The sequence below is a fragment of the Grammomys surdaster genome, unplaced genomic scaffold, assembly GCF_004785775.1.
Source record: "Grammomys surdaster isolate TR1022 unplaced genomic scaffold, NIH_TR_1.0 213, whole genome shotgun sequence".
Classification (NCBI taxonomy): domain Eukaryota; kingdom Metazoa; phylum Chordata; class Mammalia; order Rodentia; family Muridae; genus Grammomys; species Grammomys surdaster.
In genome coordinates this window covers 5,648,431-5,670,758 of record NW_021604658.1, presented here as the reverse complement: position 1 = coordinate 5,670,758, position 22,328 = coordinate 5,648,431, and the positions used below count along the sequence as shown (strand labels likewise).

The following is a 22,328-nucleotide window of genomic DNA, read 5'->3' as shown; positions in this document are numbered from 1 at the left end:
TACTTTATTATTTTATTTTGTTTTATTTTATTTTATTTTATTTTATTTTATTTTATTTTATTTTATTTTATTTATATACAGACAAAGAGTACTGGTGACTTTTAGCAATCTTTGACTTGTGCCGTTCAGAACATAACACTTTCAAAAAGAGCCAGATTTCTCCATCCAGGATTCTCTGATATCCATAACCATGCCAATCCCACTGATGAGGAAGGGGATCAGGCTAAAGATCAAATACTGTAAGTCACTTATGGTAGAACTTCCTTTGGTTCCGAATTTATGACAGTCAACCATGTACACTAACATCGTTACTCCGCCCCTGATTTCTTAAGCCATGCCTCATTCCATACCATCTTACGGCTTCCTCTGCTCTTGAAGTCTTTTAACTTTCCAAACCGCCTCCAGCCTCTGTCTCGCCCTCATACCTAACCCCTCCCACCCAAGGGGAGCGCCGCCGCGAGCCCCGCCCTACACCTGTTCCTCACCTATAAATATGTTTTATCAGCGCAGGCTCCGCCTTTCTCTAGCTCCGCCCACCAGCGGAAAGCACCTCCATAGGCCTTGTCCTACATGGCCCCGCCCATGTTGTGGGCGCGTCAGGCCCCGCCCAGCTCTCGCCGAGCCGCCGGCCGGCGTGCGGACTGCGCAGGTGCGCTCCTCAAGCGCGGCCTCCTTACCCCACGCAGATCTTGCGGCCTGAGAATGGGACGGCGGCCGGAGGCTTGGCTGTAGGTGGTACCCGAGACCGCGAGAGCGAACTGGGGGTCTCCAGAGACCTCTCGAGAGGGGCACGGGCGAGGCCCATCGCTACGGCCGTTGTGAGCGCGGTGGCCACGGGCCAGGGCCTGTGCTGCACGGAGTCCGCGGATGCGACCTGCGCGTTTCCCGGGGCCGAGGCCACGCGCAGCAAAGACGAGCCGCAACCCCACGCAGTGAATCCTAAGGCAAGCCCTCTGGACCCGGCCGCTCCGTAGGCCACTCCTGGGCCTGGGAAGATGGAGGGGGACCAGCGGTCTGGCCCACCCGCCCAGAGCCTGCTCCCTGATAGCCACTTGGTCCTATGGACGCTGTGCTCCGTGCTGTTGCCGGTGTTCATCACCTTATGGTGTAGTCTGCAACGCTCGCGCCGGCAGCTGCACCGCAGGGACATCTTCCGCAAGAGCAAGCATTGCTGGCGTGACACCGACCTGTTCAGCCACCCCACCTACTGCTGCGTGTGCGCGCAGCACATCCTGCAAGGAGCCTTCTGCGACTGCTGCGGGCTCCGCGTGGACGAGGGCTGCTTGAAGAAGGTCGACAAGCGCTTCCCATGCAAGGAGATCATGCTCAAGAATGACAGCAGAGTAGCAGATGCCATGCCCCACCACTGGATCCGTGGCAACGTCCCTCTGTGCACTTACTGTGTAATCTGCAGGCAGCAGTGTGGCAGCCAGCCTAAACTCTGCGATTACAGGTATGGCAGGATTTGTGGGATATTTGTGGGATATTTGTGGGAGGCAGAATTGCAAACAGTGGGTGGTAAAACCTATATTCATCTCAGCAACGGCCTAAACTACTCACAGCAGGCATCTCAAGCGTTTGCAGCAATTCTCATGTAGATGTTGCTTTTTTTTTTCCTATTTAAGACAGTCTCCTGTAGCCCAGGCTAGCTTCAAACTCACTGGATAGCAGAAGATGACCTTGAACTTTTTTGTTGGTTTGGTTTGGTTTGGTTTTTGGAGACAAGGTTTCTCTGTATAGCCCTGGCTGCCCTGGAACTCACTCTGTAGACCAGGCTGGCCTCGAATTCAGAAATCCACCTGCCTCTGCCTCCCAAGGGCTGGGATTAAAGGTGTGCGCCACCAGAAGCAGTTCATGAGGTGCTGGGTATCCAACCCAAAGGCCTTAAGCATGTTACTCAAGCACTCTTAACAACTGAAACCACCACCCCTAACTTCCCACCCCTGCCAGGGCTCTTAATTTTCATCAAAGACCTCTTAAGTGCTGCCTGACTCGTGGCTACTCTATAGCACCCCATTTTCCTTAAGAAAAAATGAAGAGTGCACAAAAGAACCTTATGCCGGTCACAAAACCAATTGGTTCCTGATTTGGAGCTAAGAAAACAAGGGTCATCCCAAAACAGCACTTTAAATTTCTTTTGCTAACACAGATTAGTGTCATAGTCAAGTGTTGACACACAAGACAGGAAAGGAGTATTACCAGTCATATTTATAGGGGTGTGCAGCTTTGCAGTGACGTTGTGTATGTGGAAGTCAGAAGACAGCTCTGTGAAGTGAACTCCCTTCCAGTCCTGTGGCTCTCAACTCACCAGGCTCTCTCACCAGGGTCTCTCAACAGCCCGGAAAGGACATTTCTGTTGTCAGCTCTTTCAGGACTAGTGTCTCAGACGGGTCACCTGAGTTGCACTGAGGATGTTTTCATGGCTTCAGCATACACACTGAACAAGGACTCTTTGGTGGTGGAATGCTGTGTGAAACAGCTTTCGTGTAGGGAGCTGGTGGACGGCAGCCTTGTAGATAACCTCCTCACTCATTCCAAACTTGAGAAAACTGAGGCTAAAGTTGGGCTGGTTCCCCAAGATTTCCCACACCCAGCCTTGTCAGAGCCTTATCTGGACTTCACTGCCTAACAGGTTTTATTTCCCACAAATAGAAACTCCCCCACACACTTTGAAGAGCAGAACAGAAAGGTGGGAATAGCGCTGAAGCTGCTGTGAGCCTTTGCTTATATGTGTTGGTAGCCACACACAAGTGCAGATGCCCACAGCAGCCACAAGGGGGTCTCAGACTACCCTGGAGCTGATGTAAGCTTCCCAGGGTGGGTGCTGGGAATCAAAGGGTCCTCTGTGAGAGCAGTTGTACACATTTATAACCACGGATCCACTGCTCCTTCCTGTTCTCTTTAAAAAATCTTATTGCTTATGAACTTACTGTCCGTGCTGGGACACATTGAGAGCATTAATAATGATGCCTGAAAATAAGCTAAAATCAAGGTGATCACAGTCAAGCAAAGACATGTGGTCATCATATTTCTGAATCTGACTTTTTGTTTGTTTGGTTTGGTTTGGTTTGGTTTTTGTATGAGTGTAGATCTTTTACCTACAAGTTTATCTGCATCACATGTATGCTTAATACACATGGAGGCCAAAAGAAAGCATCTAATCCCCTGCCTCTAGCCCCACCACTACACCTGGGTGCCTGCAGCTGCCTAGTCCCTTTTCCAGCTTTCCTGCTGTTCTTCTCAATTCTTTTCTGATAAAAGTAGGGAATTGGGTTCTATTTAAGAATTCATTATATTAGCCAGGCATAGTGACTCATGCATTTTAATCCTTGCACTTGGGAGGCAGATGCAGGAAGATCTCTCTGAGTTCAAGGCCAGCCTGGTCTACATACTGAGTTCCAGGACAGCCAGAGCTATGTAGTGAGACCCTGTCTCAAAAAGACAAAACAAATGAACAAAAACAATTTATTATATTTGAGCCTGGAGAGGTGGCTCAGCAGTTGCATTGGCTGTTCTTCTAGAGGCCCCAGGTTCAGTGCAAAGCACCCACTTGGGGAGGGTCAGAAATTCAGGGTCATCCTTGGCTACAGAGTTCAAGGGCAATCTGAGATACAAGAGACTAAAAAAAAAAAATTGAAGATAAACTGATGCATATTTTTAATAACTATGACAAAAAGATTTCTGGGTGAATCAAAGTGTATGCAGTTATCAAAACCTAATGAAAGTGCAATCTACCTTTAATCCCAGCACTTGTGAGGGAGAGGCAGGCAGATTTCTGAGTTCGAGGCCAGCCTGGTCTACAGAGTGAGTTTCAGGACAGCCAGAGCTACACAGAGAAACCCTGTCTCGAAAAACTAAAAAAAAAAGAAAAAAAAAGAAAGTGCAATCAAGATGGTCCTGTGAGTGTCCTTTTGCCACCAGGTCTCAGAGCCTGAGTTCAGTCTCCAAGGCCCACCACCACACAAGTGCTATGGCGTGCCCTTGTAACACATGTGATACATTAGGTGGGTGGGTAGGTAGGTAGATAGAGTTTTAAAAACTAATGACCAAGGCTACATGATAACACTCTTTCTCAAAAAAAAAAAAAAAGATGAATATAGCATATAACTGAGTTCACAAAAAAAAAAAAGGCAAAAAAGAAAACTCAGTTTACCTAGTTATCAAAGACCTCTGTGTTAGAACAATAGAGTTTTTTGGTTTTTTTGTTTTTGCTTTTTTATCATCAAGACAGGGTTATAGGTACTAATGAACAGTACTTTAAAAACCATGGTTTAGGAACTAGGGATGTAGCTTAGTTGGTAGAATGCCTACCTAGTGTGTATAAAGCCCAAGTTCAGGTTCAGTTCTCAGTACCACATAAACTCCTCTGGTCGTGCACACCTGTAACCTCAACACCTGACAGGTAGTGGCAGGAAGATCACACAAGTTCAAGGTCATCCTTGGCCAGATAGAGTTTTGAGGCCAGCCTGAAATACATAAAACACTAAGAAAAGATTGACTAAGTTGTAAAATATCTATATAATGTAATACTACACATTTCTTTCTACCCCATGTTTTTAGAAAATATATACTAGCTTAGGAAAATATGTCTGATACCTACACAGTATCCCGTACAAATACAGACATACGGTCCTACCTGAGAAGCGTTTTCACACTATAAATCTGGAAGTAAGTACTTGAGAGAATTGAGTGGCTGTCTGTGGATGACTTTATACCTTTCTACATTCCTAAATTCTCAAGTATGTTAGTGTTATTTAAAATACAGTTTAAAAAAACTTAGTAAAGAAATTCATGAATATATTCTAGTTTTTAGAAACTTAACTGACACACAAAAATAATCAGGTTAGAAGTTCATGCCTTCCCAGCCTTAGTCTTGTCTTCTCAGAGGAAGTTATTATGAAATACTTGAGTGGATATATTTACAGATTATATTCAGTAATAATATACTATTTTTAGGTTGTAATTCTCTTTTATAAGGCCACCATCATTGTATAACCCTGTCAGAAGATTTTGAGAGGTTCTTCAGGGCATTAGATTTGTTTTATGTGCACTGGTGTTCTGCCTGCATGCTTATTTATGTACCCCATTCATGCCTGGTGTCCCCAGGTCAGAAGAGGGTGTCAGGTCCCCTAAACTAGAGTTATAGATGCTTATGAGCCACTGTGTGGTTGCTGGGAGTCTAACCCAGGGCTTCTGCAAGAGTAATAAATGCTTTTAACTGCAGAGCCATCTCCCAGCCCCTGCCCTTGCTTTCTCAACACTATAGGTTTTTGTTTGCTTGTTTGTTGGATTTTGTTTTTATTTTGTTTTGTTCCAAGAAGAGCATTTTCTGAATGGGAAACTATGTGTCTCCTCACAATATATTCCTTACTGCTTGTCTCCCTGTAACAACAATTTACATGCCAAATCTGATTAGCAGTGCAGGTGTGAGACCAAGGAGGTAAGTAGATCAGTGTCTCATAGTCTTACTCAGCTTAAAAATGGGTGGTGAGAGGAGCTGAAAAGATGGCTCAGTGATTATGAGCACTGGCTGCACTTCCAGAGGACCTGGGTTCAATTCCCAGCACCTATATGGCAGTTCCCAACTGTAACTCCCAAGAGTTACACCCTCACACAGACATACATGCAGGCCAAACACCGAAGCACATAATAAATAAATAAATTGATGGTGAGATTTGACCCTTTTCCTCACAAATAAATGTATACGGGGGCACCCAAGCCCATTGTGGCACCACTGACCTGTAATTCTAATACTCTGGGACCTGAGGCACTGGGACTTCAAAGCCAGAGAGCCAAAAAGGTAGAATCTTATCTCAAAAAACAATAATATATACAGTGATCACAATACAATAGTAATTAGCTGTAGGCCACCAGTAGATGGAATAGTTACATCGACTGTGTAACCATCTGTTACAGTTTCTGAAGTTAAAGACCAATATTTATAAATGTCATGAGCAAGCCGTGTTATAATTGTCTGTAACACATTGCTCAGGTATCTGTTTTTAGCCGTCAGTAGAACTCTTGAGTAAACAGCAGTAATCACTTGACAAATCTCACCATCTAAAAGGAAAAAACACCTTTAAAATAGAAGGCCCAGAGTTAACATTCCCTCCTTTTTAAATTAGTTAATTCTGTCCTTCTCTGGTGGCCTGTTTCTGCTAGTCAGATGTGTCTTATCTCTGAGTGGATTAAATAGTTTAGCAGATTAATAATAGAAAGCCTGAGTCTCGCCAGCGCTAATCCCTGCCTGTTGTTGGCACTAGCACCCAAAACGGAGTAAATCTGGATGCACATGTCCTATCTTGGTTTTAGAACCAGACACTGAACTGTTTATCAGCTCTTAAACGAAGTGGGATGTTTGGGGGCTGGAAAGATAGCTCAGCGGTTAAGAGCACTGGCTGCTCTTCCAAAGAACCTGGCACCCACATGGCAGCTTACCACTGTCTGTAACTGTAGCCCCAGGAGTTCTGACACCATCACACACATACATGTGCATCCAAAACATCAATGTCATAAAATAAAAATAAATAATTTTAAAGAAATGGGATCTTTTACTTTTTCTACATAAAAATTGAAACGTTTCCAAACCAGGCCTGCAGAACTACAGATATCATAAACAGGTTTCAGCTAGTGCACACACATTTCTAATGTACAGCTCTTGTTCTAGATTGACCTTTTGTTTGTTTGTTTGTTTGTTTTTGTTTTTTGAGACAGGGTTTCTCTGTGGAGCCCTGGCTGTCCTGGAACTCACTCTGTAGAATAGGCTGGCCTCGAACTCAGAAATCCACCTGCCTCTGCCTCCCAAGTGCTGGGACTAAAGGCGTGTGCCACCACTGCCCCATGTAGATTGACCTTTTAAGGGAGGTTGTACCTACAGGTATTACCATATTACAAAATTGCCCTAAGAAGTTACTTATTCATTTTAAAAATTTTGATCATATGGAGTACATTTTTGAGGAAAATTTTTTATTACCTTTATTTCTGTGTGGATATGTTGTTGTAACTTTTTGACAGGATGTGGTTTGTGGATTGGAAATGCTGGTTTAACACTAATTGACAGCTGTTTCTTCTTTCCTCAGGTGCATTTGGTGCCAGAAGACAGTCCATGACGAGTGTATGAGAAACAGCTTAAGGAGCGAACAGTGTGACTTTGGAGAATTCAGAAATCTCATCATCCCACCAAGCTATTTAACTTCCATTAACCAGATGCGTAAAGACAAAAACACAAATTATGAAATGGTAATTCATCTATTTTCTTACAAATTTATTCACTTAAAGTTGACATATAAGATAGTTAATTCTGTGTATTTGAGAAAAATTGAGAATTAAGTAACTAAGAGGTCAAGATATATAAAATGTTGATATGGTAAACCATAAAACCTTAGCCAAGGTCCAGCATGATGGCAAACAACTTTAATAGCACCACTTAGGAGGTAAAGGCAGCAGGACCAAAAGTCCAAGGCCAGCTTGGTCTATATCGAAAATTCTGGAATGCTTAGCAAAGTATGATTTCAAAAACTAAGAGCCAGGAGCTGGAGAGGTGGCTCAGCAGTTAAGAGCACTGGCTGCTCTTCCCGAGGACCAGGATTTGTGTGAAGCACAAATGTGTGAAGACTCAGCCCCAGCTCTAGCTCCAATACAAAAGGATCCAGTGCACGTTCTGACCTGTGGGCATTGTTTTGTACAGTACACAGGCATAAATGTAGCCAAACCCCATCCATGCATAAAATAGTAAAAGAGCCTTCAATCACAGTACTCAAGAGGCAGAGGCAGGAGACAGACAGATAGATCTCTGTGAGGCCCTGTCTCAAAGACCAAAGCAAAAGAAACTAGGAATCACAACTAAATCTCACAAGCTGATACTATATCCTCAAATACATCCAGAAAAGGAAAACAGAGATAAGAGAAAATAAAATCCAGTTTGTCAGTGGCTAAAAGAACATGAGCTGTATTACCTGGGGACAGATTCACAAGTGTAGAGGTTGAACTTCACTAATCCAACATTTTAGGTGCCATCAAGACACCACAAGTAGAAAATCCTCCTAATTTCAGGACAGGTTGTGGTCAAAATGTAGGACACTAAAAAATGTCGTACAGAATTGTCTGTGTCCTATGTCTGAAGGTTCAAACATAGAGTTAATGTAAATCAACTTCATATTAAACTTGGATTTAATTTCCAAACACCCCATTATGTATATGCAAACCCTCCAAACTAATAGACACTTCTGGCCAGGCATGGTGGTGCACCTTTTTAATCCCAGCATTCTAGGAGGCAGAGGCCAAGTGGATCACTCAGTTTGGGGCCAGTCTGGTTTACAGAGTACAGGTTTCAAGATATCCAGGGCTACACAAAGAAATTTTGTCAGGGTGGGGGGAATGACATGTGATGACAACAGGACACACAGGGACAGACACAATGACATGACCTACCACATGTTGCTAATCTGTTGGCAACAGTCCTGTAGATGGGAAGACATGGTATCTGTTTATATATCCACTGGTGAGCCTCCAGCCTCTGATGGATAGGTCCAAATTCAGGATCACACAGGTTCCCCTGATTGAAATCTAGGACACCAAACTAAACCAAAAGGAGTAACTCTTAGGGGGGCTGCTTTTAGGAGATGGAGAGGAGGGGCTGGAGAGATGGCTCAGGGGTTAAGATCACTGACTGCTCTTCCAATGGTCCTGAGTTCAATTCCCAGCAACCACATGGTGGCTCACAACCATCTGTAATGGGGATCTGATGCCCTCTTCTGGTGTATCTGAAGTCAGCAACATATTCATATACATGAAATAAATAAATCTTTAAAAAAAAAAAAAAAAAAGAAAAGAAATGGAGAGGAGAAAGGAGGCCCAGGGTGAATAACACACGTGTATGAAAGGATGGAATGAGGCCATAGGCCCAAGGGGGTGGAGGAGACACAGCACGTAGGGTTCAAGCACTTCTGATAAGGAATACTCAACCTATGTAATTGTGTGGTAAAATGTGATGACTTTGATTCTTTTAGAAATCATTGAAAATTATTAAGAGCCCCATTTTCTATTTGTTTTTATACTAATTTGATTTAGCAGTAGAATGGACTGCTTTATTAATGCATTCCTTTAAATTTTTTTTTTTTTTTTTTTTTTTTTTGGTTTTTCGAGACAGGGTTTCTCTGTATAGCCCTGGCTGTCCTGGAACTCACTCTGTAGACCAGGCTGGCCTCGAACTCAGAAATCCGCCTGCCTCTGCCTCCCAAGTGCTGGGATTAAAGGCGTGCGCCACCAACGCCCAGCCCTTTAAATTTTTTTATTTCATGTGTATGCATGTGTGCATGTACCATGAGCACATGTGTGACTCCATGGGTACCTACACTCACACATGTACATCACACACAACTGAAAATGGAAATTAAATATTTTTTAAACGCTTATTACATTTATTTATGGGGGCTTATGGAGGCTTATGGGGACTGCACATGTGCAATGGCACGTGTGTGGAGGTCAAAGGTTAACTTGTGGGAGTTGGTTCTTTCTTTCTGCTAAGTAGGTTCCGGGGATTGAACTGAGGTATTAGGCATGGCAGTGAGCGCTTACCTGCTAACCCATCTCACCAACCCCTAAGTATTAGTCAGAAGTCATTTAAGACATGCTTGAATATTCATATTTAAAAGGACTAGCTGTCTCCTAACAACCTCTTGTGAGCCACCTGAAGTGGGTTCTGGGAACCATACTCAAATCCTCTGCAGGAACTCCACGAAAATACTGTTTAAAAGAATGATAAAGGGGCCGGAGAGACAGCTCAGCAGTAAACAGCACTGGCTGCTCTTCCAGAGGCCCAGTTTCAATTCCCAGCACCCTCATGGCAGCTCACAGCTGTCTGTAATTGTAGTCCCAAGGGATCCAGCACCCGCTGGCTGCTGAGCTGAGGACACTGCATGCATATTTATGCAGACACTCATCCACATAAAAATAAATGTAAATTATTAAAAATTGATTAAATTTAGCCATCAGTTGGTGGCACACTTCTTTAATCTCAGCACTCAGGAGGCAGAGGCAGGCAGAATTCTGAGTTCAAGGCCAGCCTGGTCTACAGAGTTCCAGGACAGCCAGAGCTACACAGAGAAATCCTGTCTCAAAACAACAACAAAAAAAAAATATTAAATTTGGTTTCCTAAAATGGATGATGCGGGATGAATACTGCGGAGGTGGGAAATGGTCAGTCAGTGTGTACTTGCCGTGCAGGCGTAAGGGGCTCAGTCCTCAGCATCTGTGTGGAAGGCTCAACACGGTGTCATCTATTAGTAATCCTGTCCTCTGAAGATAGCTTCTGGGGCTTGGTGGCCGGGCAACTAAGCATAACTGACAAGTCCTGACCGGTGGGGAGACCCTGTCTCAAGAAAGAAGATATAAAGAAGATATAGCTTCACTGCTGAAACACGTTTTATCCCAGCACTTGGGAGGCAGGGGGAAGTTGATCACTAAATTCAGGCCAACCAAAACAGTATAGCGAGACTCTCTCAAACTGGAGAGAGAGAGAGAGAGACAGAGAGAGAGAGAGAGAGAGAGAGATCTCACCTCTACATAGAGAGAGAGATTTTGGGGTTTTGTTGTTGTTGATGATGTTTTGTTTTTCGAGACAGGGTTTTCCTGTATAGCCCTGGCTGCCCAGGAACTCACTCTCTATGTGGACCAGGCTGGCCTCAAACTCAGAAATCCACCTGCCTCTGCCTCCCAAGTGCTGGGATTAAAGGCGTGTGCCACCGCTGCCCGGCTCCACATAGAGACTTATACACATAAGAAGTGTACATTGAGTAGACGGCCAAGCTGGACGGTCCTCTCCATTCCTGGACTTGTGTTGATGGTACTGCATAGTTCTTAGTTCAGCAAACGCAGCACACTGTTACTAAGGGAAGTTTTGTTTACCATCTCTCATTCTAACGCCTTTTTGTTCCTGTTTATTTTTTTCTTTTAGCTTGCTTCTAAGTTTGGAAAGCAGTGGACCCCATTAATAATCCTGACCAACTCTCGTAGTGGAACTAACATGGGAGAAGGACTGTTGGGAGAGTTTAAGATCCTGTTAAATCCAGTCCAGGTAACTAAAGAGAAAAACCTTCCTTTCTAAGTCTCCTTAGTTTTAGCTTTTATTTTCCCTGAAATGCAATGGTTATTGGTTTGTTGAATCACTACTTAGTCATAAGAAAGAATAATAATTATAAAAGACTCAAGCCCTTCAAATATAAAATAAAACAAAAATCATATCACCTAGCAATCCCACTTCAAGGGAAATGAAGCCTTATGTCCCATAGAATTGGAAGCAAATGTTCAATGGTAGCATTATCCATAATTGCCAAAAAGTAGACCGGCTCAACTGTCCATTGGCTGCTCAGTAGATGAACAAATTGTGTGTTCATAAAGTAGAGTGGAATACTTTTCATTGAATGAAAGAAATAAACTGTATGAATGAGTGACTTTTTTTTTTTTTTTTTTGGTTTGGTTTGGTTTTTCGAGACAGGGTTTCTCTGTGTAGCCCTGGCTGTCCTGGAACTCACTCTGTAGACCAGGCTGGCCTTGAACTCAGAAATCCGCCTGCCTCTGCCTCCCAAGTGCTGAGATTAAAGGCATATGCCACCACTGCCCGGCGTGAGTGACTTTCAAAAAGGTGCTGCTAAATCATTCCAGGCTGAAGGGGTCATACTGTATAGTTACATTCATGTGACCTATCCAGAAAAGGCAAGTCAGTAGAGTTAGAAAGTGTACACTCATGATTGTCGAGGCCTGGAAGTGGGAAGTGACTATGGGACCTTGCAGCATCTTTTTAAAAATGTTATAGACTGAATTATGATAGTAGTTACACAAACTGAAACCATTTACTTGTTCATTTTCAGAGAGAAATTTTTTTTGAAAAGTAGATTATACCTTGATTTTTAAAATGGGGGACGTATGCTATTAAAGTTAAATGTATCCAGGTATAATGGCACACTCCTATAATCCCAGTATACAAGAGGCAGAGACAGGTGGATCTCTGAATTCAAGGTCAGTCTGGACTACACAGTAAGATCCTCTCTTAAAAACACATTTTTTAGAAAAAGAATGGTCCACTTTGTAGTTATCCAAAATGTAATTGCTTTTTTTCCTTCCAGTTTATGCTTTTACATCTTTAGTATTAAGCAATAACCAAATGATAAGGTAATTTTTTAACATGTAAGACCCCAGATTCAGCCCCTAGCTCTGAAGAGGATAGCTGCCATTCACAGTAAGATGCACAGATTTGCATTTCCTCAGTGATTTAAATATTTTCTGCTGTTGCAATATATCCTCAGAATTTCAAACCTGATGACTAACTAGTAACTGAACAGATATGTGGTGATTTATCAAGTTTCCTACCATTGGAAATTAAGATTGTCCCTGCACTTGGATTACTATAAACTATACCACAGAAGCCACCTATATAGAGGCCATTGGTCTCCAAGTATTTCCTGTGTCAGTAAATCTTTATACATAATCAGAGTCCTTATATTTTAGGTCATTGTATATTTGTCACAAGTATTTTTTAGACATTTGCACTAGTGTTTTGTTTTTAAAGATTTATTTATTTTGCCGGGCAGTGGTGGCACACGCCTTTAATCCCAGCACTTGGGAGGCAGAAGCAGGCGGATTTCTGAGTTCGAGGCCAGCCTGGTCTGTAGAGTGAGTTCCAGGACAGCCAGGACTACACAGAGAAACCCTGTCTCTGAAAAACAAACAAACAAACATTTATTTATTTCATGTATGTGAGTACACTGTTGCTGTCTCAGACACACCAGAAGAGGGCGTTAGATCCCATTACAGATGGTTGTGAGTCATCATGTGGTTGCTGGGAACTGAACTCGGGACCTCTGGAAGAACAGTCAGTGCTCTCTTAACTCCTGAGCCATCTCTCCAGCCCTTGTTTTGTTTTTAAGGCATAAAGAATGGAACACTAGCTAAAGGTGAGCTTAGCCCACTATAGTGTGATGTGAATGGAAAGGAGTCATCATAGACTTAGTCTGGATTGTATCGTATCTCAGCATCTGCAGATTCGCTGGCAACTGACTTAACCTCCTGGACCTCAGTGTCCTAGTTAGTGGAATGAGGCTGGTTCGTGCTTTGTAGGTCAGTGTACAGGACGTGTGGCCCTGTCTCTGGGGAACTATGAAATGTAATAGCCAGTACTGTTGCTCGGCTACCCTCTGTTCATCTAGAAGGTAGTCACTGACAGACAGTGTTGGGTAAAAATACTTTTTTTCTTGTCCTTTCATTTTTAGGTGTTTGATGTAACTAAGACTCCCCCGATCAAAGCTCTGCAGCTGTGCACTCTTCTTCCCTATTACTCAGTCCGAGTCCTTGTTTGTGGAGGGGACGGGACTGTGGGCTGGGTCCTCGATGCAATTGATGAAATGAAGATTAAGGTATCTGTCTTGGGAACTACTGTAACGGCGGCTGATGATGTGGCTCAGGGGTAGAGTGCTTGACGCTGATTAAGTAGTTAGCACACTTATGGTTGTTGTATTTGTGTCTTTGTTGCATTAGTCTTAAAATTTTACAGTTACTATTATGCTACAAATAATCTAAAGAGAAATGTCTGCAGTGCATCTTTTATATTCTAGGGACAAGAAAAATACATTCCAGAGGTTGCAGTCTTACCTCTGGGAACAGGCAATGATCTGTCTAATACCCTGGGTTGGGGTACAGGCTATGCTGGAGAAATCCCGGTTGCACAGGTCTTAAGAAATGTAATGGAAGCAGATGGAATCAAACTAGACAGGTAAGCTACATTGTGCTAGCAAGTCTGTTATTTGAGCTTGAGGATATTATTTTTTATAAATGAAGACTTGCATAGCTATAAAATGTAATGAATTTGGCCAGGCCTGGTGACTCTTACCTGTAATCCCAGCACTTGGGAAATTGAGACAGGAGAGAATTGCCATGGATCTGAGGCCAACCTAGGCCATAGCATTAAGACACTGTCTCAAGGCCGGGCAGTGGTGGTGCACGCCCTTTAATCCCAGTACTTGGGAGGCAGAAACAGGCGGATCTCTGAGTTCTAGGCCAGCCTGGTCTACAGAGTGAGTTCCAGGACAGCCAGGGCTACACAGAGAAACCCTGTCTCAAAACAAAACAAAAAAGATACTGTCTCAAAAACCAAAAACAAGTTAAATGAAAAGAACTGTATTTGCTGTACTGATAACAGGTGCTGGTGTTCTTGATATTATAAATGGTTCAGTTATAAATTATTCCAAAGTTTGCACACTTGCTTAGATGTGAATATGTTCCCAAATGCTTTATTAGTAAGTGCTAAATAGCACTTATTCCAAATAGAAATTTTTATGTCAGGCTATCTAGAATACAGGTTTTTTGGTAAAAAGTAACTCTTTTTTTTTTTTTTTAACTTCTGTTTTTTAGATGGAAAGTGCAGGTAACAAATAAAGGATACTACAATTTAAGAAAACCCAAGGTACGTGTTTAGTGCTTCAGCTGTAAGCAGTTCAGCAAATGCACACAGTGTCTGCAGGTAGGATGAAGAGATCTGGTCTGAACGGGGCTGGGTACAGGGCAGAGCACCAGAGTGCCTGCCTTACTCACCGAGCTTGACTGCTTCCTGTCCGGGTTTTTCCCCTTTGACTTGTATTTTGGGAGGTGCTAGATGACTACTCCACCACTGAGTCCCATTCCAGCCCCCAAGCTGGACTGTATAAAAAGTCCTGTGGAAGAGCGTAGTGCCCAAGTGTGCTTCATTCTGCCACCCTCACAGATCAAGTTAATCTGGAATCAGCAAAGAAACACAGAATTTCCCTCACAGAGATGAAACATGCCAGCAAACAGCAAATAATGCAGAGATAACAGAGTATTTGTTTACTGGGAATCGAAGTCAAGGTTTCACACATGCTGCCCAAGTACTCACCTCTGAGCTACCCACAATCCCCGTCTGTATTTAAGAAAAATTCTAAAGACAGCGTGGGCCATTTGGAGACTCTTTTCAGTTTAAAGTTAGACTGATGGAGACTTGGTGATTGATGCCCACAAAAGGGAGAATGCTCAGCTACTAGAGTTCTAATTTTCATGATAAGATACATGGAAATGATGTTAACCAAAAAATAAAGTACGGGACTTGCGGCTTTCACTGTAATAGGATGAGTTACTTGGTGTAGTGACCCAAATGACTGCGGGGTGTTGAACAAGAGTCTGGTGGTTTGTGCTTTTTGTTTAGGAGTGAGAGAACACAGCTAGACATTAGAAGAATTTAGGCTGAATTGAGAGTACAAACTGCAGTAATAAAAAGTTAAGACCTGCAGTCTGAAAGTACAAAGAAGGTACAGAGAAAGTAGTAGCATGGGAAAGAACACTGGAGCAGAAAGCCTACAGACAGAATTCAGAACCAGCGGGAGTCCTGTCTGTGGCTCTCAGCCCACAGGTTCACCACCAGGCAGTGTGTATAGTCTGTGAAACGTAAATAGAGAAAGTAGTGCATTTTGCAGAAGAATGCAGACTAAGATTGACCTGTGTACAGCACAGCTAGTGGAGTGGTTGTCTGTTCCTCCCAGGAGTTCACAATGAACAACTACTTCTCTGTTGGACCCGACGCCCTCATGGCTCTCCACTTTCACGCTCATCGTGAGAAGGCGCCATCTCTGTTTTCCAGCCGAATCCTTAACAAGGTGTGTTGGATAAAATAGCATTTCCTGCTTATCAGCGAAGGTACAGTAAAAATCAACAGTTCAATTATACTTAGCACTCTTAAATTCAGATCACACTGACTTACAGAAACACTTATGTGCTCTGTTTTGTATAGGATTTCAAATTAAAATCTGTAAATATATTTTGTTAACTATAATGAGAGTTTTAAAATTAAAAGCTGGGATATTTTACTTATCTGAAAGCTAATTGGAGCATATTGAAGTTTATCTTAAATAGCTGAAAAAAAGTCTAGGGAAAATAAATTTTTGGTTATGTCACTAATAGAGAAAACAATGTTACTAAAACAATAAAGATTGTGCTTGTATAGTTAGCATCTTTAGTTCTATCAACCCTTCTATGTTCAAAAGTATACAGAGTTTGCTAGATTTATATGATTTTTTTCCTTAAATAATCTGGAGTACTAGGAAAATGTAGAATTTTCTTACTCCAACATAGTCTTATAAAATGTAAACCAAGAGGCAATGAATGCTATGTAAACACAGAACATCTCAGTCATATCCCACACTCCCTCGGAAAGACTAGTTAAACCACAAAATAATGGGATTTGTTGTCACCTTCTAAAGAAAAGGATGATTCTATAATTCTAACAAAATAGGAGACCTGAGGAAGGAGAATCACCACAAATTAAGGCCAATCTGGACTACATAGAAAGACCCTGTCAAAGGAAAAAGAAAGAGGGTTCAGAAATGTTGCTCAATTGGTAGAGTTCATGTGTAGTATGCATATAGCCCTGAGCCAAGGACCTGCCTCCGCTTGGGAGGGGTTCTGAGGAAATGGTGTTCAGGAGCTGCAAAAAGAACAACTCTAAGTCACATCATGGGTACAAGCAGACAGCCTGTGTTCTGCTTGAAACAGCTCTCTCTGAAGATCTCCAGACAGCTCATCCACATAGCTCAGCTCTCAAGATCAAAGCCCGGTTTTTTATTTACATATCAAAAAACTAACTCATTTATTCCAGGTCTCATTTTGATTGTCCTACAAATCAGTATTCCATTTGACCCCAACCCCTTGATTCTTAGAGCAAGCACATTTTTTGTTTCCCGAGACAGGGTTTTTCTGTGTAGCCCTGGCTGTCCTGGAACTCACTCTCTATAGACGAGGCTGGCCTCAAACTCAGAAATCCTCCTGCCTCTGCCTCCCAAGTGCTGGGACTAAAGGCGTGTGCCACCATCGCCCGGCACAAGCACATTTTTTTAACATTGCAAATGAATTCAGAGATCTGCCTCTGTAAGTAAGCATAGACAATAATGAGTAGCATCCCATCCTAAGAGTGCCATTCCCATCATGCCTGGGTCTAAACTAGCTCTATTCTAGGCTGACCTTGAACTCACCTAGAATTCTTCAACTGCAGTTGCCAGATAAAATGAAATGCAGAATGAATATTAAAGTGAGTGACACTGAGTTGCATGCAGAGGCATCCCTGATCTGTGCCTTAGTGCCCAGGCCACACTGAAACAACAGCTTGTGGCAAGCAGGAGCTTTGCCATCATGTTTTCTTAGTGCTTTAAGGTCGTCTCTACAGTGTCATCTTGATGTTTTGATGCCATATTTTCAGTGTCTTCTTAATGTTTTAATATCTTTTGTCCATTTTTCACAGGCTGTTTATTTATTCTATGGAACTAAAGATTGTTTAGTGCAAGAGTGTAAAGATTTGAATAAAAAAATTGAGGTAAGCTACTAATGTCTTTTCTAAAGGCTTAGGTATTTTCTGGATTCTGAAGTTCTTTAACAAATGCTAAATTTTCTGCAAACATACTTTGTGGATGTGGAGTGTTTTGATGCCAGGCACTTGGCTACAGTATTCTTTTTCTTTACTTTATATATATATGAGTGTTTGGCCTGTATATACAGTACTTACAGTGTACCAGTTTTGTGCCTTGTGCCCTGGATGGCACCACATCCCCCGGAGCTACAGTTCAGGACAGTTGTAAGCTGCTGTGTGAGTACCTGGGAACTGAACTGGACCCTCTGTAGGATTAGCAGGTGCTCTTCACCACTGAACCATGTCTGCACCCTCCACTTCCCTAGGTTTCTTTTTTTTTTTTTTTTTTTTTTTAAGACAGGGTTTCTCTGTGTAGTCCTGGCTGTCCTGGAACTCACTCTGTAGACCAGGCTGGCCTCGAAACTCAGAAATCCGCCTGCCTCTGCCTCCCAAGTGCTGGGATTAAAGGCGTGTGCCACCGCCCGGCCCCTAGGTTTCTTTTCATTCATCATTCCTCTACTTTGTCACAACAACCCTCTATGTCAAGCGTTACTGTATGCCCAGAGACAGTAAAACTGTTTGAAATGAAGTAATTTTCCTAAGTCACATGGTTCACGGCCACAGGAACTAGTAGTCACAACTTAAACCCAGATTTGTTTCAGAATCTGTTTAGCTGACTGATAATAAATCTAAGTTAACACAGTGCTGACTCATCTGAATGCTCAGGAAAATGTAACAGATTAATTCATGTTTTGTATGATAGCACTTATATACTAACTAAGAATGTCTAAGCAGTAAGAATAGGACATTGCTGACTGTGTATTACTACAGAACCCAGACATCATACATAGCAGTCTTGTATATCGTACTTGCTTCTAGAAAGAGTCAGTAATGGTTAATAACAACAAAAATATTAGAGGAGCCCAAAGGCATTGACAGGAAGGGGAGAAATGATAACCAGCTTGGCAAGAGTGGGCAGCATGAGCTGTAGTGAGGAGCCACCCAGCAGGGAAGGAGCTGCGAGACTCTCCAGGGAAGTGGTACTGAGTGGTGCTGGGGGTCCATCCCTGACACTTGTAGAACTTCAGTGCAGAACATGATGGCTTGCAGGGAGGAAGAGTGCAAGCGCCAAGGGGAAAGGCATCCAGACAGAGGCCAGGCCATGGAATCGTACCAGCCTGTTTAGAACTTGAATTTTGCCTTTGTGCTAGGGTACTAAGGCAGTGAAGGCTTGAAATGAGGGAGTGCTGTGTTGGGTTGTGCCCGTTAATGTGTTAGGGCGTATGAGAGAGTGAGTGCACAGCCTGTTGGAAACGTCTACAGGGGAGATAGCGGGTTCCGCCACAAAATACTGTCAGAAATGCAAGACACAGACACAGTGTCATGTGATTTCCTCCTGACTTAGTTGTAGGGAGTATAGCGTAGATAATGCCAGGTCCCCGGTCTGGGAATGTGAGGCGCCATGCTGCTCTCCTAGGTAGGAAATGGGAGCATGGTACACAGAAGGTTTTTCTGAGCATCTTATTTTCTTACTTGTATGTATGGGGACGGGGGTTGCACATGAGTGCAGGTGCCTAAGTAACTGGTTCTAGGGAAGTTGATGCCATCTTCTGGCCTCCCTGGACACCAGACATGTAGATGGTGTATAGACATAAGCAGGAATTCACACTACACATAAAATGTTTTAAATATATAAATAAAAAAAGGGCCGGGCGGTGGTGGCACACGCCTTTAATCCCAGCACTTGGGAGGCAGAGGCAGACGGATTTCTGAGTCCGAAGCCAGCCTGGTCTACAGAGTGAGTTCCAGGACAGCCAGGGCTACACAGAGAAACCCTGTCTCGAAAAACCAAAAAAAAAAAGGACAAGGTAATGGGTATTGAAGAAAAGGATGATGTTGATATATTGATTAAAACTGTTCCTCTTGGGGCTGAGGGGACAGCTCAGTTGGTGAAGGGCTTACGGTACAAGTGAAGACCTTAGTCCAGTCCCCAGAAACCAAGTTAAAAAAGTAATGAGCCAGGTAGTGACACTAAGAACCAAAATAGACAGCTTAGATTGACCTCCACACACGTGTGCACACACACATGCCAGGAATAAACCAATTAATTAATAATTAGTTCCATTGTATGAAAACAAAGAAAGGCCAGGTTGCCTTGAGTGCAGGGTGGGAAGTTGTCTTCCCCTCAGGCATGTCTCACATCTCTGAGCATGCTTATTAAAGTTTGAGTTCCAGGAGCGAGCTGTGGATAAGGTGCCCTGTAGTAACTAACTACTTATATTTCTTTAAAGCTAGAACTGGATGGTGAGCGAGTTGAACTGCCTAATTTGGAGGGTATTATTGTTCTGAACATTGGATACTGGGGCGGTGGCTGCAGACTGTGGGAAGGAATGGGAGATGAGACTTATCCTCTAGCCAGGTATGTACAGTTGCAAAGTAGCTGCTGGTTCATTGTTTGGGGGGTGGGGGGTTGGTTTGAAACAAAGTATGTCAAGCAGGTTAATCTTGAACTCAGTCTCCTGCTTCAGCTTCCCTAGAGCTAGGTTATGGGTGTTAGTACTACCACACCTGACTGCAGTATGCGGTTGTCGCTTTCTTTAAAGTGATCTGGAGTTTTGTTGTTTTGTATTCTGTGTAGTAGCTCTGGTATACTGGAGCTCAGAGCCTCTGCCTCCCACATGCTGGAGTTACAGGTGTGCAGCACTACACTCGGTCTTCTGGTTTGGTTTTTGGTGGGGTGGGTTTGTTTTTTTTTTTACTATTATTGTTTGAACTCTCATGTTTCCCTCAGATTTTCACTGCTGTGTATGTTAATAAGATAGTGGGTGGGTGTGGTGACACCAGTGCCTTACCAGTGCCTTTAATCCCATGGTTGGATGGATGGATGGATGGATGGATCAATCTGATAGATAGATAGATAGATAGATAGATAGATAGATAGATAGATAGATAGATAGATAGATAGATAGATAGATAGATAAAGTTGATGGTCCATCTGTATGAAAAGTATTTTCTGTAGATAACTTGACTTTACTACATTCTGTAATCCATATTTTCTTCTTCTCATATCAGACATGATGATGGCTTACTGGAAGTTGTTGGAGTATATGGGTCTTTCCACTGTGCTCAAATCCAGGTGAAACTGGCAAATCCTTTCCGAATAGGACAAGCACATACAGTTCGGGTAGGTGACAGTGGTTGATAGCAGAAGACAGCATGCGTCACTCATTTTTCCCCGGGCTTTATAACTTGTAGCAGGGGCTTGCAGGAAGTTGGCCAGCTAATGAAATAAAATGCCCACTGAAAAAGAATCCCTAAACAAGCTATAAAAAACCAATATTCAGATTAATTTTTTAATGTCAAATATTACGGACCTGTGGAAGTAGTGGAAGGTAGGAACGCCTGCCTGGAGTTTCTAGAACGGACACTTTTCTAATTGTTTTCCTGATTTCAGCTGACTTTGAAGTGCTCCATGATGCCGATGCAGGTGGATGGGGAGCCGTGGGCCCAAGGGCCCTGTACTGTCACCATAACACACAAGACACATGCACTGATGCTCTACTTCTCTGGAGAGCAGTCGGATGATGACATCTCAAGCCCTTCAGATCACGAGGACTTAAAGGAAGCCGAGTAGAAGGATGAGATGAAGCAGCCTCTGTGACATGTTGTCCATAAGACGCACTGCTGGCCTCCAGCCGTCATTTCATTCTTCGTAGTATGTGTGTGAACCACATAAACAGCTTTTCCTCAGCTAGACTTCAGTATCACAGACTCTCTGCCAGCAACACACTCTGATCATTATCACTAATTGAAAAAAAACCACAGAAAGGTCCACAAAGATGAAAGGCCTTCCTGGCTGGATGCTTTAAGACTGGCCTCACGCTGCATTATGCACTGCCTTGGTGGACAGGATGTGGGTGGAAGGATCATTCCCTTAGTTCTTGATATGGTTATAACACGTTAAACCTTAGCTTGCTTTTTGAACTGCCATGGCTACATGGGCTGCCTCCTGCAGTGTGCTTCGTAAGACATCCCACACCTCAAAGCAAATGGACCCTGCATTCTGATTTCTAGGAGAAAAGGAAAGAAAGATGGCACTTATAATTCTCACAGTAGAGACAGAAAAACCCTGTCTCAAAAAACAAACAAACAAAAAAACAAAAAAAACCAAGAGCTGGGCAGTGGTGACACACACCTTTAATCACAGCACTTGGGAGGCAGAGGCAGGCGGATTTCTGAGTTCGAGGCCACCCTGGTCTATAGAGTGAGTTCCAGGACAGCCAGGACTAGACAGAGAAACCCTGTCTCAAAAAAGAAACAAAAACAAAAAACAAAAACAAACAATTCCACAGTAGTATATTTCCTGTCAGGCTTCCAGGAATGTCACAACCATGTTGAACTGAAGTACAGAATCTTTTTTTTTTTTAATTGTTTTTGTTTGGGCAGTACTAGGGATTGAACCTTGGTCCTCTGAAAGTCTAGAGGAATGCTCTGTCATTGAACTACACTCCGGCACTAGTGTGTGTGTGTGTTCACATAGACACACACATACATATACATGTATATATGAATACACAGCTAGAAGTAGATAGGTCTAAAGTAAGATTTAGAAAACCTTGGATCGGAAGCTCTACAGTTCACCAGCTTTTCTTTAAACTAAAAGGTCTTGCTGACTGGAAAAAATATACACTTAAGGGAAGCTACCAAATCAGATTAGTTACTCAAAAAAAATTCCAGGCTGACTGCCTTTAAGTTGAGTGATTTTATGTTGTGAAACACTATAGGACTGTTGACAGCATTACCCTCAGAGAGGGAAGCTCCGCTAAGATGTGTATATCATATTTATTTCAAAGTGAGAAAGATACATATTTTTAACTTATTGTTTACCTTGTGGCATGATGCTCCTGTAGCATTTACACTGTACTGTACA

General features: G+C 42.9%; 1 protein-coding gene across 1 annotated transcript; it reads left to right on the top strand.

The window, feature by feature from the left end:
• Positions 1-869: 869 nt before the first annotated feature.
• Positions 870-21,382, top strand: Dgke (diacylglycerol kinase epsilon). The gene is made up of 11 exons (XM_028772396.1): positions 870-1,453; positions 7,080-7,239; positions 10,955-11,074; positions 13,266-13,409; positions 13,608-13,765; positions 14,404-14,455; positions 15,543-15,656; positions 17,294-17,365; positions 19,690-19,817; positions 20,471-20,582; positions 20,853-21,382. The coding sequence occupies exons 1-11, from the start codon at positions 996-998 to the stop codon at positions 21,030-21,032; spliced, it is 1,698 nt and encodes a 565-aa protein (XP_028628229.1). The 5' UTR covers positions 870-995; the 3' UTR covers positions 21,033-21,382.
• The last annotated feature ends 946 nt before the right edge of the window (positions 21,383-22,328 follow it).